The sequence below is a fragment of the Paroedura picta genome, chromosome 5, assembly GCF_049243985.1.
Source record: "Paroedura picta isolate Pp20150507F chromosome 5, Ppicta_v3.0, whole genome shotgun sequence".
Taxonomy (NCBI): domain Eukaryota; kingdom Metazoa; phylum Chordata; class Lepidosauria; order Squamata; family Gekkonidae; genus Paroedura; species Paroedura picta.
Genome location: NC_135373.1, coordinates 50,630,178 through 50,648,167, shown reverse-complemented (window position 1 = coordinate 50,648,167; position 17,990 = coordinate 50,630,178). Strand labels below are relative to the sequence as shown.

The 17,990-nt window shown below is 42.9% G+C and overlaps 1 protein-coding gene across 6 annotated transcripts in view; it reads left to right on the top strand.

Moving 5' to 3' along the window:
• The window catches only part of SEMA3D (semaphorin 3D), a 165,565-nt gene extending 149,505 nt beyond the window's left edge, over positions 1 to 16,060 (top strand). For 5 of the 6 annotated variants that reach the window (XM_077337862.1, XM_077337863.1, XM_077337866.1 and 2 more), the window contains one exon: positions 7,525 to 16,060. In XM_077337862.1, coding sequence (XP_077193977.1) covers positions 7,525 to 7,950 — 426 coding nt within the window. In that variant the 3' untranslated portion in view covers positions 7,951 to 16,060. The remainder of the gene's footprint in view (positions 1 to 7,524) is intronic. The other variant, XR_013231065.1, reaches the window with a different exon arrangement.
• The last annotated feature ends 1,930 nt before the right edge of the window (positions 16,061 to 17,990 follow it).

The window sequence follows — 17,990 nt, the reverse complement described above, 5'->3', positions numbered from 1 at the left end:
GGGGTCATCCTCCTGCATTTTGTGCTTCTTGCTCCAAAGGTTCATGTGTGGCAGGAGAGCTTCATTGCTTCCTTCTAAGTGTCAGTGTCTAGTGACCCTGTCTGCCCATCAGAGGGACTGTCTTTGGCAGAGACCCTTTCTGTAGAGGGGAAAGCAAGTGAGCCAAGCCAGAGAGCCATAAGCTAGGAAAAAGTGGTCTTGGTGTGTGTGATGCTCTCAAATGACTGCACTTTCTCCCTTGCAGCACCTTATGGCTGGAACAGCCTCTGCCTTCCATCACTTCTTCCAATCCCTTTGTAAGACCTGCCTTTTCCATGAAGTTTTTGGCACACCCCCATTAGCCCTAACAGATGTGCATTTCCTCCCTCCCCTCCCATTGCTGTTATTGTCTCCTCTGTGTCAGCTCCAGCTCTTCAGAACAGGAACCTGCCTCTGAGAAACTCCAAGAATGCTGACGGCAGCTTCTTGCTCTGGTGGTAGAGCTAATCTATGGTGGATATCAATATTAAATCCTAATATTAAAACCCAAAACAACACAATAGGGAATTTAGGGAATCTCAGTACAAAAGGCTGTTCCTAAGCCTGGCAGCACCCCCTGAATGACTTAACACCACTTGCCTTGCATGACTGCTTGCTACAAGGGGTGCGCGAAAAAAAAGTTTTTTGTTTTGTTTAGGTCTATCGGACCCCCAAAATTATGCCAGTATGGTATTTGGATCTGGGATTTTTCAGAAACACTGAAGTGTGTGTGTGTGTGAAGGGTTCAATAGATCTAAGAGGAAACAATTTTAAGCCAGCGCAATGCTGGGGTTGGCTCACTGGTGATTTTGAACCAGTCACATACTTTCAGCCTAATCTACCTCCCAGGGGTGTTGTACAGATAAGGAGGGAGCAAGAAGAATGATGTAAAGAGTTTTGATCCCCACTGTAGAGAAATGTAGGATATGTAGGATATGAGGGAAACTATATATATATGCAGATAAAAGTTAGGTCGTTGACTATAAATTTTACCATAGTTGAATTTTCTGAATGCTATCTAACTTGTTCCAGAGGGGTAATCATGTTGCTCTGCAGGTATGTTGCATGTTATTTGTGATTTTAGGGAACATGCCAGACTGTTGTTTATTCATGATCCTTCAAATTACACTTTGGAGCCTTTCTTGCAGTACGCAAATAGCTTCAACTTGCAATAAATTATCACTCCCCTCTTTCTCCCCTGGATTTGCAACAACCTTTTTGAAGTCTGCTATTATATTTAGTCTATCTTCAACAGTGATTATACAATTTCCACTCTTGAAAAATGGAAAATTCATCTTATCCCTTGCACTGAACTTGAAGAATGGGTGTTCTAGAATTTCCTGCAAACATAATTTCCTACAAACATAAAAAAGAAACTAGGCTATCCCTAATTTTTAAGGTTGTCATTAATACTATCATCCTTGGTTGGAACTGTGCTTTAAATTACAAGGTGGAACCCACAAGAGCTTGCAGGAGGCATCTCCCCTTTCTCAGGATTTCCTGTTTCCCTTTCCTGAAGGTCCTCATAGCCCATCCCCTTTACCTCCTTCCTTCTCCCTTTCCAGGTTGGGCCTGGATATCTCCAGGAATCACAAGAGATATCCCAACTACACAGTAGGGTTGCCATCTCCAGGTAGGGAAATTTCTTGAGATTTGTGGGTAGATCCTTGAGAGGGTGAGGCTTGGGGAGAGAAGCAACCTCCAAAGCAGCCATTTTCTCCAGGGGAATTGATCTCTGTCATCTGGAGAGCAGTTGTGATTCTGGGTTCACAACTTTAGTTCCACTAGAAGAAATGGCTGCTTTGGATGGTGGAGTCTATTATACCCTTCTGAGGCCGCTCTCCTCCTCAGGCCCCAATCTCTTGGAATTTCCTAAAATGGAATTAACAACCGTATCTCCTTCCCACCTACCTTTAACTGTCCTTCTTCAGTTCCACTGTCTTTCTTCAGTTCCACACACACACCTAGCAGCCTCTACTTAGGAAAACTGTGGCCCAATTATGTGGTGCTAGCCACCAGTCCAAACCCATTTGCATGGTAGGAACCCTCAAAGAAATAGAATGACACCTCACATTCCCCAGTATCTACCTCCCTATTCTATTTTCTCTTTCTCTCCCATGAACTATCCCCAAATCCTCTCTCCTTTCCATGTCTCTTTCCTTCTCAGATATCCTCCTCTTATGTATGATGAAAACACTTGTGGAAATAATTATAGAGATTCCATGCATTCCCATCAAATTTGACTTGTGCAAGTAGTGAATAGGGGTGTGCAATTAGGTTTAGCTGAGACAAACAAAACCCTAAGTCAGGGTGTTTTTTGGGGACGGGGGAATCTCCTAAACCAAATGGTGATTCTCTCATTTGATTCGGGAGTCAAAGTGCTAAACCCTTAATCTATTTATCTTTCCATTCAGTCTTCTTCCATTCCAGAGATACTTTTTGCTTCTTGGATGGTGGGGATAAGTGAAAGGGAGACAATTTAAACTTAAACTTTCACTTCCTACCCATGCCAAAGGAAAGGAAGTTTACTGCCAGCCGGAGGGCTCTGCAGGGGAGTCCAATCTGAGAAACTTCTCTCACAGGATCAGCTTTTTCTTGGGCGGTCCAGGGGGCAGTTTGACTCCTTCCCCACACAGCCCAAGATGATCCACAGATCACCTGTTTGTTTGGCTGCACAGGGAGAGCTCCCTGCACAGCCCAAGCCAGTCCCATGGAGAGACCTTTTACAGCAGGATCAACAAGAGGTGAGCATTTTTGGATGGTCATGGGTTGGAGGGATATCACAAAACCTGAACTTGCATGGACTCCACCCGTGCCCACCATTTGGGCAGTCCCCAATAAGGCCCAACCATTGACACTCAACAACTGGACAGTGCAAGCTTCCTTGGGGAGTAGTGACAGCTCCACTCTATGTCTATGAGGAGAGGGGGTCAGTCTTTTGCTCCCAGCAGGGATTGGTATCTGTCACACAGGGAGAACAGTGGAGTGGATACACTGCAAGTGAATCATAGAATCATAGAATCATATAGAATCATAGAGTTGGAAGGGGCCATACAGGCCATCTAGTCCAACCCCCTGCTCAACGCAGGATCAGCCCTAAGCATCCTAAAGCATCCAAGAAAAGTGTGTATCCAACCTCTGCTTGAAGACTGCCAGTGAGGGGGAGCTCACCACCTCCTTAGGCAGCCTATTCCACTGCTGAACTACTCTGACTGTGAAAATTTTTTCCTGATATCTAGCCTGTATCGTTGAAGTTTAAACCCATTACTGCATGTCCTCTCCTCTGCAGCCAACAAAAACAGCATCCTGCCCTCCTCCAAGTGACAACCTTTCAAATACTTAAAGATGGCTATCATGTCCCCTCTCAACCTCCTTTTCTCCAGGCTGAACACTCCCAAGTCCCTCAACCTATCTTCATAGGGCTTGGTCCCTTGGCCCCAGATCATCTTTGTCGCTCTCCTCTGTACCCTTTCAATTTTATCTACGTCCTTCTTGAAGTGAGGCCTCCAGAACTGCACACAGTACTCCAAGTGTGGTCTGACCAGTGCCGTATACAATGGGACTATGACATCTTGTGATTTTGATGTGATGCCTCTGTTGATACAGCCCAAAATGTCATTTGCCTTTTTTAGCGCTGCATCACACTGCCTGCTCATGTTTAGTTTACAATCCACAAGTACCCCAAGGTCTCGTTCACACACAGTGTTACCTAGAAGCGTATCCCCCATCCAGTAGGCATGCTTTTCATTTTTCTGACCCAGATACAGAACTTTACACTTATCTTTATTAAATTGCATCTTGTTCTCATTTGCCCATTTTTCCATTGTGTTCAGATCTCGTTGAACTCTGTCTCTATCTTCCGGAGTATTTGCCAGTCCTCCCAATTTGGTGTCATCTGCAAACTTGATGAGTAGTCCCTCCACCCCCTCATCTAGATCATTAATAAATATGTTAAAAAGTACCGGGCCAAGCACCGAGCCCTGAGGTACCCCGCTACTCACCTCTCTCCAGTCTGATGAAACACCATTGACAACAACTCTTTGTGCTGATGGAGAATGGAGGAGGAAAGGTGGCTTGGGTCTGTCCCATGGCACATGTGGGCCTTGCAAATCCCACACTCCACAGGGATCACTGGGGGAATCATTTGGAAGTGGTTCCAAAGCTCTGGCTGAAATCTGGGACTGTGAGCTGGTCTAAGAGGCAGGAAATGAGGTTCACTTCTAGTCCTCAAGGATGGGCCAAAGGATGTGTTTGATGCAGATGCAGATATGGTGGCTTTTGATGTGGAAGGGCTAGAGGTTCTCCAGTTCCTATCCCTCAACTCTGCAGAGTAAGGTTCCTCCTCCAGAACCAGCGTGAGCAACTGCTGTTCTTTGAGCTGCTCAAGGAATCACTCCTCTTTGGAGTCTGGAAAAAGACTATGCATCTGTGATGTGGAGCTCTCCTCGCATCCTCGCCTGCCACCCCACCCAAAGTAGAACTCATGGGACTGATGGGGGGGGATAGTCAACTGCGGGGGGCTCCTCCTTTTTTGGCACCGGGCAAGCCTCCACTGGGAAGGATCCCTGCACTGTAAGAGAATGGGTAGGCCTCTCCACTCCACAATATTTGCCCCTGGTCTGCTTCCTATACCTCACACGAGGCCAACCACACATTTGCACTCTATTACTCATCTTGTTGGGGGGAAAAGAAAAGTAGTTTGATTTATGGGAGAGACAGCCACGGCCAGGGAGGGAGCCCCCCCCCTTCACACACATACACACAGGCACAGCAAGGCTCCAATTAAAAGCCAATTTGGCATCAAATAGGAGAGGGGTTTTTGAATGCCAGCCAGAAATGAGCAGCCAAAGACCCACAAGTAAGGCTGATGGTGCTCCTTCTCTCTAGAACCACTATAACCCACAAAATTATACATATACATAGCAAATCAAGCTAAATTATTGGAGTAGCCATGGAGACCAATAGACAACCCTCCCAAGCCCAAACTATGCCAGAAGAGGGATTTTGTGCACTTTATATAATCAATGCACATGTGCCAAGAGAAGAAACGCAACCCCCCAAAAGCCCATGAGCTCACACAGAGGGGTAAGGCCCATATGAGGTTGTGTGCGGTCCTTGGGGGCATGGTCATACAAGCCCAGTTTGCAAGCCACAAACTACCCAATCTTGTGGGTTCTCAGAAACCCATGGATTGGGTTGTGCCCATCTCTAGGATCAACTGTTTGGCAGCCTTTGGAGACATTTAAACCAATCTAGGTCCCTTTAAATGCCTCAGAGCTGAAAAATTCAGCTTTCACAGATCTTGCTGAACCCAAATCCTTATACCAATACTGAGATTCAGGTGATTCAGGATATCCTGACTAAGCCAGTTTTTGTGTGTCTCCATATCTCTAGTAGTGAATAGGAGATGGAAGCTCCTTGCCAAGAAGAAAGGTCTGCTGCCTGCTCTAGGAAGTCTGGATTGGGGCCACTAGCCTTAACAGAATCTTTTTGTTTAATCCTTGATTACATTAGATTATGTTTTTAAGTCTGTCCCCTCATTCTTTGGCAGTTACCTATCTTTTAGTAGCAGATGCAGATATTTTTCTTGTATGCTTCGATTGTTATTTGAACATGAAAATGATTGAAAATTAAATAATCAACATCCACATCTGGAAGTGTTTACTGCTTTATTCTAGTTTAAAAATCTGTAAGAGATGGTTTTGGTTTTCCCTTGCTAATTCTGATAGTGGGCATTCTATTTTTGTTAGCAGGCGGGAAGAGAAACTCCGTAATTGCAGAGTGATTAAAATACATGAAAACTGTCATACAAAAAAACCCTGGGTCCCCCCCCTTAAATGGATGCAACTTTAAAGATAAAAGAACAGTATATTTCCACAGCTTGCTTTTATTGGTTTGCTGATTTAAAAAAACAAACAAACTGGTTTTGAGAATCACCACACTGGGGGCAGTTCTCTGTAGGGTACGGTTGTCAGCTTGTTGATAGTAGATGAGTGGCTTCAGATGTCATGGTGATGTAACGGGCACAGGATGTTATACTAAAGTAAATGGAACAGAGAGAATAATTGTCTCCCACTTCCTGTTCCTCTGCATCTCTCACTTGGGCAAAATAAACCTTTTTGCATCTCCCTGGCAGAGGGTGGTTCAAGCTGTTCTGATATTTTTGCCTTAAGCTGAAATGTGGAGCAACAGAAAGACTGATGCACATGGCGCTTCCTGTTCCCTTCACATTATGGTCATGATCAAAGCCGTTTTAAGAGATGAGTTGAGAACAGGAGGCAATGAAACCTGACCTGGAATCCCATCTTCGAGAGGTAAAGAAAGGTGGGGATCATGTTGATATCCTTACTGAATGCGCCGTAACGTTGTTTAGCTGCCCTTATAGCGTGCAATATTCATCACTCATTTGTGAGTCAGGTAGTTAAGCATTTTCTAACTTTTGCAATCCTGCTTATGGGCAACGTATGAATTTTAAATATTTTATCCTGCCTCTCAAACTAAGAGTTCCCAAGACAGCATACCACAAAACCATTAAGACAATAAGGATGATCTAATTTAAGCTTAATTGAAATAATAAAACAGCCATCAATAAATCACAGAAATCTTAGAAACAATATAATGGTAAGGAAACAATCAAGGTCACAGTGTGAATGATTATGACTTTAAAAAGTCCATTACTAGCAGATTCAGAGGCATGTGGTATATTTTTGCTTATGTACAGATTATATAACAGCCAAGCTAGCTGTTAAAAGTAATATCTATACTTCCTCTTCTCCACCCCATTACCAAGGTAAGAAGTAACAATGATGCCAGTAAGAGCTCTCTTTTCCTTTTGAGGCAGGAACAAATGTTTTGCTCACTTTCCTCTTCTTTGAAATACATGACTTAACATTATTGTTATTATTAGTAGTAGTAATAGTAGTATTAATTATAATTATATTTCTAGACTGCCCTTCTGAGACCGGCTTAGGGTAGTGTACATACACAATTTATAAATACAGTGGTTAAAACTGTAAAAACAGTACACAATTTAAAACCTAATAAAATTAACTGCATCAATTAGCAGCATCAGTAGTTGATTATCATGGCAACTGTTCTTTTGAGATGATGGTTCTCTTGTTTCTGATTTAAGTGTGTCTTTGGGTGAAATGAAATCTGTATCTGTGTGGTATTCCAGTTTCACACAAAACCAAGCTCACAGCTGATGGTGCCCACCTAAGCCAATGGATCCTCACCAGGCTGCTTTTGCATTTTGAGGTGAAGTGATCAGTCACATGGAATGTTGTAGATATGTTTCATAACATGCCCACAACCAAATTTAAATCAGGCAATCCATTTAACATAATTTGGGGCTTCTATTTTGATCTTCATCTTGGCTTTTCACTGTAACACGCATGGTTTTTAACTTACCTCTGATGCTGGTCAATGACCGTAATAAATAATCATTTCATTTCATTTCAACTTACCTCTGAGCTTTACAATATATATGTATATTTAATCTTACAGCTGAAACCGGATGAAAGGATTATCAAGACAGAATATGGATTGTTGATCCGCAGCTTGCAGAAGAAAGACACAGGGGCGTATTTCTGTAAAGCCCAGGTACACACATTTGTCCAGACAATTGTGAAGTTAAATTTAAATGTCATCGAGAACGGACAAATGGAAAGCACTCTGAAAACAGAAGATCAAGGGGGGCGAGTGAGAGACTTACTCACTGAGTCACAGCTGAGATACAAGGATTATATCCAACTTCTCAGCAGCCCTAACTTCAGCCTGGATGAGTACTGTGAGCAGATGTGGCACCGGGAAAAGAAGCGGCAGAGAAACAAAGGGGGCCCAAAGTGGAAACACATCCAAGAGATAAAGAAGAAACGGAACCGGAGACACCACAAAGCTGCCTACCTACATACCAGGCCTATGTCTACATAGTTTGCATATTTTATTTAAAGAGAGGACAGTTTTGCTATTGAAAATATTTTGTTAGTGTCAACTGGACTCTTCCTATTGATGTCGCTTTTCAGAGGGACCAAGCTATGCATAGTCCTTATATTATATGAGACCCTCTCATTGAAGAATACACTGGTGGACAAGACATATCTTCAAAGCTTGTATGAACTTGAACAGTGCCCAGGTTTGAACTGAAATTGCTTTATTTGCAAATTGGGCTCTGAATTGTTAATTTAGCTCCTAGATCAAATGAATATTTTGTTGTATTTCCCTGTAAACCCATATCCCCTGTGGCTTACTAAACAACTTCTAGGTTCTGGCTGACTAATGACTGCATTTCAAGGCAGCCTTGATGGATTTGTAAAGGGGAGTATGAATCTGTTATGGATGAAAGCCAAAGGGGAGTCTGTAACATAGGCAAAACAATGCATCCTCTCCCAATGGCCTTATCCACAGCCTCATAGAGACATGTACAGTATCTCCTTTTCTCTGCCCCTAGTGCAATCCATTTCATGCAGAAAGCCATCCCCTGAGGCAAGCTGTGCAGTGCTGGAGGGCTTGTAAATGGATCTAACTCATGCTTACTATGCTACAGTCAGACCAATGAGTGTTCCTCTGCAAAAGGATGCGGAAATGAGCTCAGAACCCTACACAATGGAAAGAGGTTGCCTTTTTCTGTTCCTCCCAGACCAAAAGATGTAGCCTGCTCAGTTACAGATATCAAGTAAGGGTGGAGGGACAGGTTACCTAGCATGGGATGCCATTCATGGATTGTCACCAGATATGGGGCTGTCATCTAAATGCTATTGTGCCTAGGCTGGATGGGGCCCTGTATTGGGAAGTTGCTCATTTACTCTTAAAAAGCAAGCATAACCATAGTTTTATGGGGGAGGGGGGACTAGAGCTTTATTTATTGGAATGTCATAAACAACTAGTTTGAAGACTGTCTTCTGAGAGGATATGTTGAGTCAATCAAGAGACTCAAGAATGAATCTTCTAAGAAGTGAGTGGGAATGACTGTCTCAGCCCTCTTCTGATTTCCTGTGAACATCTCCTCCGTTTCCAGGGCTCCTGTTGGTTCCATGACTTTTAACTACTTTGCTGCTTTGCGTTTGTTCTTTGGATACAGAATCAACCCATGGAGACCTGCCAAGGAAAACGAGGGAGGGACTTTGTTGCCTGGTGATGCTGGAAGTCTGTCTTAATTCAGATGTTTATTCTTGTTGCAAAAGTCTTGTGTACTTTAGAGACAATGGTGCATTGCGGGAATTGATATGTTCTATTTTTATTAAAATGAAATTAAAACAAAGTCCAGGTGTAAATAATGCAGAAGTTAGAGGTGGGCAGCTTTGCAGCCTGCCATATTTTCTTTTGTATAATAAGGGAGCCAGGTTGGTGTAGTAGTTAAGTGCAGCAGCCTCTAATCTGAAGAATTGGTTTTGATTCCCTGCTCCTCCAAATGCAGCCAGCTGGGTGACCTTGGGCTAGTTGTAGTCATTTCTGTCAGAGCTCTCTCAACCACACCTACCTCTGTTGTTGGGAGAGGAAGGGAAGGCGATTGAAAGCCACTTTGAAACTCCTTTGGGTAGTGAAAAGCGGGGTTTGAAAACCAACGCTTCCTTCTTTGTCTTCCCCAGTTTTACTTTCTGCTGTTTTATTAAATTGTGGTATCCTGTAGTAGTGGACAGCTGCATCTGAGGCTGGCTCCTCCAGAGTTGCTTCATAGCAGCAGACAAGATCCAACAAGGCTAACATCTTAGTGGATGATCTGCCAGCTGTCCCTCCTCAGTGCAGTTCTCTCTTGGGCAACCACCTCCCTCACCCCTCACTCCATTTTGCTTTTCAGTGTGAAATGACAAATTAGTCACTTCCTTACATGGAAGAAGGCTTTGGTGGGTAGCAAAACAACACGCTTTTTTGGTCTCTCATGCAATCAGTTCATTGGGAGGAGGGGAGTCTACGAGAACCTGTGTAATTGGTGTGCCCTTTCATTAAATAAAGGAAAGCTCCGATGTGGATATTCAACTATGCAAAAAATAATCAATAACTGACATTGGTTTTTATGTGTCACTTTTCTTAGGAATAATTTTACAGCTGCATTTGGTTATGTGATGGTTTGCCTGGTTAAGGGATTTTAAAAAGAGAAAATAAACACATGATTCACACAGCCATGAAATAACCCCTTCTACTATTTAGATAATTCAAAGAAAACTTCAAATGTCTTAGATACTTATTTATTTTCTTCATTTATACAATTCTTTACTTCCCACTAGGGATCCTAAGGGGCTTATGTTGTTCTCTTCTCTCTGCATGACATGACAACCCTGTGATCTAGGAAAGTAAGTCCAAAAGTATTGCTACTTGGATTCCAGGCCATACGTCCACAGTTTGTTCTAAACAAACTATTTCTTCCAAACAAAACAATTTTCTCAAACCCTCCCCACCCAGAAGCAGCCAAGACAGCCACCTGCCTTGGTGTATAGGGGAATGCCTGAGGTTTTGGTGTCACTTGACGAGGGACCTTCGATCTTGCCTGCTCTGGCCTCAACCAAAGAGGGTAGTATTCTTTGAAGGGAGCAAGGGATCTACTATGAATTTGGCTGGGAAACCTTACTTCCTCCAACATACAGCCCTGATCTTGCCCCTTAAGACTTCTTTTTGTTCCCAAAACTTAAAGGAACATTTAAAAAAAATACAATTTTCAGCCTTTGCACTTGTTTTTTTTTTTATATATAATGATTTTTTTTATTTTCATAAAGATAGAAATATAATCATCATTTGAGAATATACGACCCCACATTGACTCCACAGTAATATAAACTTTTGCCCAAAACTCTAAGAGCCATGAGTCTAAGAGCCGTCCACATTTCCACTACATTAAAAAAAAAAGGCCTGTTTAGATATACAAAAGAAAAGTTATTATTAGTCAACTTACTTGAGAGATCGTAGACCTCACATTAACTGCTTGATACAATCTAAGAGCTATCCTAGCAGATATTTCTAGGTTTGAGTTAGATGCTTAACATTAAACATTTCTTATAGCACAGTATGAGTTTTGGCCCTGTATCAATACCCTGATGAAGGGAGAGGAAAGTAGGGCTTTGCCTTAAAGATGTACAAAGAAAAAAAATTACAAAAGGATTTCATAATTTCTCCTTATTCTTAATACAGATACATCTACAAACCATTTATACTTGACCCATTCTAAGAGCCATCCTGACAGGTATAAGCTGAGAGCTTTGCATTTTCTACAGATCAATATGGGCTTTGGCCCTATAACAATACACCAATAAAAAAAATAATAATAAGGGGGGAAAGCCCCATTTTATATTTCTAACGCTAACGATTATATTACCTATATGCCTACTAAGAAAAAGAAACAAGAGAGAAAAAAGGCACTGCTTCCCCTTTTTCATAAAAATAGCAATGTAGAATACAATATATGTTGTTAATACAGAGAATAATAAGATTTTCAGGTTTAGATTAAATGCTTAGCATTAAACATAAAACAATATAAGCTTTCAGTCTTCTATAGCTTCTCCTTATCCTTGGTTCTGATACATCTACAAAACAATTTATGCTTGACCCATTCTAAGAACCATCCTAACAGATATATTTTCAGATTGAAGTTGAAAGCTTAACATTAAACATTTTCTACAAGTCAGTGTAGGCTTTAGTCCTAGGACAATACACTAATAGAAGAAAGAAAAAATAAGAGGGGAGAACCCCATTTTACATTTTCAGCACTAATGATTATATTACCTATATGCCTACAAAAGAAAAGAGACAAAAAAAACAAGAGAGAAAGAGACACTGCTTCCCCTTTTTCATAAAAATGGAAATATAGAATACAGTATAACATTAAACATAAAACAATATGAGCTTTCGGTCTTCTTAAGGGGGTCTCATCTCGAGGCTTGCTACATCTTGTCGTTCCCGTAAAATTATATTCTGTCCCATTGGCCTTTGGCGTAGAAAGTGCAGTTGTACTCTTTCCCGCAGAGTATGCATCGATAAATCTTGAGGCCGTTGCACCTCCTGGACTCCAGTATCAATACAATTTTTTCCCCAGAGAGATCCTTTAAATCGGTTACTTTCACTGCAGATCCATATTTCTTTTGATTGATTTTTGTACACTGTTGCTTTGAGATGGCTGTATGTCTTTTTAAAAAGGGTGTCCTTATCTGGGCTGCAGAACTCCGGCATCCCATTTTCCGTCTCCAGAATTTCAGATTTCTCTTCTACTGTTGGTTTTCCACCTTGTTTAGAGCTGTCATCAGCCACTGTTATTGATCCATTATTCCTGTTAAAGACGTCTTCCTTGGCTTCTTGGATCTCCTTGAAGATATGAATTTCAGATTTCTCTTCTGCTGTTGGTTTTCCACCTTGTTTAAAGCTGTCATCAGTCACTGTTATTAATCCATCATTCCTATTGAAGACTTCTTCCTTGCCATCTTGGATCTCCTTGGAGATATTTTTGATCAATCCATCTAAGAATACTTTGTAATCTTGGGTTTGTATCTCTATTAGATGAGCCAATCTTTTTAACATAGACATGATTTTGACTTTAAAAAAAACCGGCCTCAAACAGTTTTACAAGTGGCCAGTAGAGGTCCTCTGTTTTATCCTCTGATGTTCCGGCACAGGCATGTGACGTATTGAAGTGAGTTAAGGCACAGATTCTCATACTGGCACAGAGTTCTCGTGAGATTTTCCCATTCACAGCTCTTATCTTCTTATCTTCGAAAACCAAAACAATTACAATAAGAGCTTTTGCCAATTAATTCGAGTTGATTTGAGTCCTTCTTCTGCTTAGTTAGGAGAATTAGCCTGCCTCTTAACGAGGTGGCTTCAGGCAGAGCAGAGTAAGAGGAGGGGGGAAACAAAGGGCTTTGATGCAGGAAGAAAGACGAAGAAAAAAAAAACGAGAGATACTTGCAGTAAATGATGTTTTGGAACTCAGCCGATGTCCTCCCCTCAGTTCAAAGCGTTCATTTGTGGTAAATCATCATGTAGGGTTGAAGCAGATACTTTAAGATTGAAGAAAGAAAAGAAAGTCCGAGGTAGAAAATGGCAGTCGTCCTCTGGACCTGGAACGCTGACAGCCTATAATCCAGGGAGATATACTCCCTAAAGGATTGGAGACGGCCCCAAGAACTTCCTGGGTAGAAAGGTGAGGTGGGGTTTGCGTACCCCTCCTCTTTTCTGCCAATTGCTTGCACAATTGACCCCTGTCAGGCTTCAGAGATAGCAGAGCAGATGCCCTGCCACCCTCTCAGGACGACATCTTTAGCCACACCAGCCTTTGCACTTGTTTTGATATGGCATGAATGAAAGAGTGTAGAATTCTCTGAGGAAGAGTTAGAGAGATGGAGATGCTGCCTTCAAAAGTGCATAGACTTATTTAGAAGGTATGTTGAGACACAATAGCTTTACATAATGATAATTTTGTTTAGTAAAGGTTTGCATGATTTTCTATTGATTATCTTCTGCATCAGTTATCTGCAGTTCCTCTGAGGTTCTGTTGATTGTCCATGTATCTTCAGGATTCTGAAAGTGTGCCTCATTTTGTGGGGTAATGCCTTTCTTGCTAATCACAAGGAATGTCCCTTGCGTCTTGTAGTATTGTGACCCATTTTCTTGTTCTCATGGTTATATGTTATACAGTATGCCCTTCTGAGAGCTTATGCACACAGAAATGCATCAGAGAATATATGTTTTAGAATTTTGATCAGTGTGCATTGTAGTCCTATATCAATTGTATCTATTGGTAATGGCTTAGATGGTTTTAATCTACACAAGGCTGTATACTGGTTAACCACTTTCTGTTCTTCTTACTGCTCTTCAAGTCTATTCTTTTCTGGGTCTCTAGACTCCCTTCTTAGCAGGCTCCCCCAAGTTTGTTCTGGATGTGTCTGCCACAACATCCTCTATGATCTTTTTGGCCCAGCAGATATATCCCTGTATTTCTGGCCTTATTCATGACAAGATGCTTGAGGTGCATGAAGTACCAGCAGAGAAGGATTTCAGATGCCTATTCACTTATGAGGCTACTAGTACAGGGGTATGGAGCACAATGTTCTGATCCTAGTAAGAGGAACAGTTTCATGCAGAAATCATGGAAACACTCTATGCTGCTTTGCACATTGGTGAGTTGGGGGCCACCACCTTTTGGAATGTGTCATGTACAGCCTTGCAGCCTGGTGACCTTAACCTGTTGTTGGAGAAGGCAGTGCTGATGATCTGAATGTCCAGAGTGCAGCAATCAAACAAAGAACATCATGTGGCCTAGGGGCCAACAGGGAATCCCAACTTTGCCAAGTTCAGGTGTTCTTATGAATGTGAGGCCACTGCCTTTTTCAATGCATGGGTAGGTTACCCTCAATTCAGTATCAGTTCTGGCCAGTAGAACTGTCCAGATGAAGGGTTGCCAGTTCATGAGTGTGGTACCCATTCTTTTCTAATTGGAGTGGCCTCTGTAGCTGCACACTTGGGACTGTTGAGGGAAACAATCCAAAGAAATGGTAGATAGTGCTTGTAGTCTTGAAATCTTATATTAGATGACCTACTATCCCTGTAGGTGCTGACATACCAAGGTACCCAATTAAGGTACTTATGATAGACCATTCTGTTACCTTTTGTGCAAGCAAGAGGTCCACTGCCTGTGAGACAGGGATACAGTTGGGTCTGTATCCCCTGGCCAGCATTTTATGGCATAGCCTGCCTGGAATGTTATGGAACCAACTCCTGCCTTCTCTCCACCAGGCTTTGAGAGGGCAGTGTCTCTAAATCTTTTCTGGATTTTTGTTGCAACTTTTGTTTGCTGTAATATGTTTCAGTCAGTTGAGCCCATCCCATTGGGCTTTCAGGCATTGTTCCCAGTGGGCATTTTTTTGTCATCCTGCCCCAGGTTTCTATTTACTCATCCCCAGAAGATCAAAGAAGATCAAAAGGGTTTTGCCACCCTACCCTACCAAGGAGTAATGGGAAGAGAATTGCAACTCTCTGTGGCTTGTCTCCAAAGTTGATTGTCTGGAAGCACTCTGTTCCTCATTTGCAAGGATCCAATCGGAAGATAGAAGCCAGTACAGTAAAAAAAATGTGCACATGCTGTAGCCAGCTAGCAGCAACCAAACTCAAAAAACAAAACAGATTTCTTCAGGGAAGTTTTATTTCACTAAGAAACCCTAATCGCTTACATGTTCCACCTCCCCACCAAATAAAGTAATGACCTCAAACAGCTATTTCCATGTATATCTTCAGTTCAATTATTTCATTATGCACAACCCTACTCTGATTACCAAAGGCTCAAGATCTCTGCAGGTGGGAGCTCAAATCCCCTGGTATCAGCAGGGTCATTTGATAGGTAGACACATTGATAAGGAAGCACTGGCCGACAGAGCATATCTTCCCAGCTCACTTCAGAGAGAGGAAACCACATGGGCAAGCTGTTTCTCTCCTATGGAGTAAAGCCTTAGAGAAGAGTTTAAGACCCATGGGGGGGGGAAGAATGTCCCAAGACAGAGTTTTTTGCAAGATAAAGGGAATAGAAAGACCAAGAAAGCAATGAGAACATACAGTTGCCCTGTGATCAAAAGTAGAATCCTTTACTTGCCTTGCCTACTGTAAAAGAGACTGAACTGTTCCGGGTATAGCAGCAAACCATAATGCAGCAAAACTGATGGATTTGGCTCAGTGGAAGGAGGCGAGATCATTCCAGTCTGGAAATGTTTTGGCAGCAATTACAAGTTGGATTGCACCATAGTGGAAAAAGAAAGTTTTGCCAGATGCACAGGAGCAATTGAGGGAAGGATGAAATCCAATGATGAATAAATGAACTGCCTGCAAATATGTAAGATACAATCAGGCCTTTAGGCAAGAAGCATTTCTTGAACAATGGTAGTCATTTATTAATAACAGGAATCATCCAAACATTTTAATTAGCATTCAGCAAGACGTTTTGCAACAAGGTATTACCTACAAAATAATATCCTCTTTAATATGTTCTGCGTGTACACTTGTTTTGTATATATTGTACCTCTTCAGTAGTTTGCAAATTATGGAATTTTGTAATTAAAAAAACATACAACTGCATATTCGCAGGAGCCAACTCTGTAATCCCCACAGTGAGTCATGGTGGGGGAGCACCGATCTGGGAAACAGCAGCTGATCTATTGGCTAACAACAAGCCTATCAGTAGCAACACTGGGTAAAAAGTTAGGACTAGCACCCACACCTTAAGCCTGCTCAAGGTACTCTCAAATCCTGTTGGGATAGTGGTTTGATTGCACATTATAAAAAACAAGATTCATATTTTGAACTGAACTGCAAATGCTGAAGTGGGTGCCAGCTTTGTGGGTTGTCTCTCTGTTTCGCCTCTATGCCATGCTCCCCAAGCCAAGCAAGACTTAATATGCTGATATTAATTGGATTCACACATTCTCCCTGCTTGACGCTAGACTGAGGAAGTTCTGAGTATATGACAGCATGGCCAATTTTGGACACAGAAAGTGAACTAGAGGCCCCTTTGGGAGAGAACAATGAGTCACTTCAGACGATTCTCACTAACTGAAGTGGACAGGATGCTAGCAGCAACGAGGCCAACCACTTGCTCACTAGACCCATGCCCATCAGGGCTCCTAAAAACAACAGACATAAGAATAGGAGCCCCTCTCCGGGAAATAATTAACCTCTCCCTCTCAACAGGAGAATTAACAGAAGGATTAAAAGAGGCAGTGGTACGCCCATAGCTCAAGAAACCATCTCTGGCCTCGCAGGAGCCTGACAACTATTGCCCCTTCAGTTGAAAGGGCTGCTGAGGACCAAATATCAGCATTCCTGGAGGAAACTTCAGCCCTTGATCCATTCCAGTCAGGCTTCTGGCCTGGACATGGATTAGAGACAGTGCTAGTTGCCCTGACGGACGATCTCCGATGCCAGCTAGACCAAGGTGGGTCAGCACTGCTCATACTATTAGACCTGTCAGCAGCGTTTGACACAGTATATCATGAGCTCTTAGCTCACCGCCTAGTTGACACCGGAATACAGGCAATGGCCCTCCGAGTACCGTGGACAGAGGATAGCGATAGGAGAGAGAGTATCCAATCGACACCAACTCACATGTGGAGTCCCACAAGGAGCAGTCCTCTCTCCTATCTTAATTAACATCTTTATGCGCCCTCTGGCTCAGCTGGTGCGGAGGTTTGGGCTGGATTGCCACCAATATGCGAATGACACCCAGCTCTTCCCCCTGATGGATGTCCGCCCTGACTCTCCCCTGAACCCTTAGCCAGATGTCTGGAAGCAGTGACAAAATGGATCAAACAGAGTCATCTGAAGCTCAACCCTGCAAAGACGGAGGTCCTGTGGTTGGGTAGGAAGGGACCACCAGGAACCTGGGCATGATCCTGGATGCTTCTCTTACAATGGAAGCCCAGGTCACAAAGGTAACACAGCTGGCATTTTACCGCCTCCACCAAGCCAAGCTACTAGCACCCTACCTGGACCCAGAGAACCTAACCACAGTTATCCATGCGACAATCACCTCTAGACTGGAAATCTGCAGCTCACTCTATGCAGGCCTACCCTTATCCTTGATCCAGAAACTACAACTGGTGCAGAATGCTGCGGCAAGGATCCTCACGAAAACACCATGGAGATCCCACACCCAGCTGGTACTCCAACAACTTGGCTGGCTCCCAGTTGAATTCCATATTAAGCTTAGGGTTCTAGTAATCACCTTTAAGGCCATACGCGGTTTGGGCCCAGTGTATTTGAGAGACCGCCTCCTGGCCTATATCCCCAAAAGAGTTTTGCGCTCTGCCACTTCCAACTGGCTACGGATCCCTGGCCCCAGAGAAGCGCGCCAGTTCTCAACAAGGGCTAGAGCCTTCTCGGTCCTGGCCTCCAACTGGTGGAACGAGCTCCCTGAATCTCTTCAGAGCCCTGCCCGACCTTCCACAGTTCCACAGGGCCTGCAAAAGAGAGTTCCTCCACCAGGCATTCATTTGAAGCCAGCCATC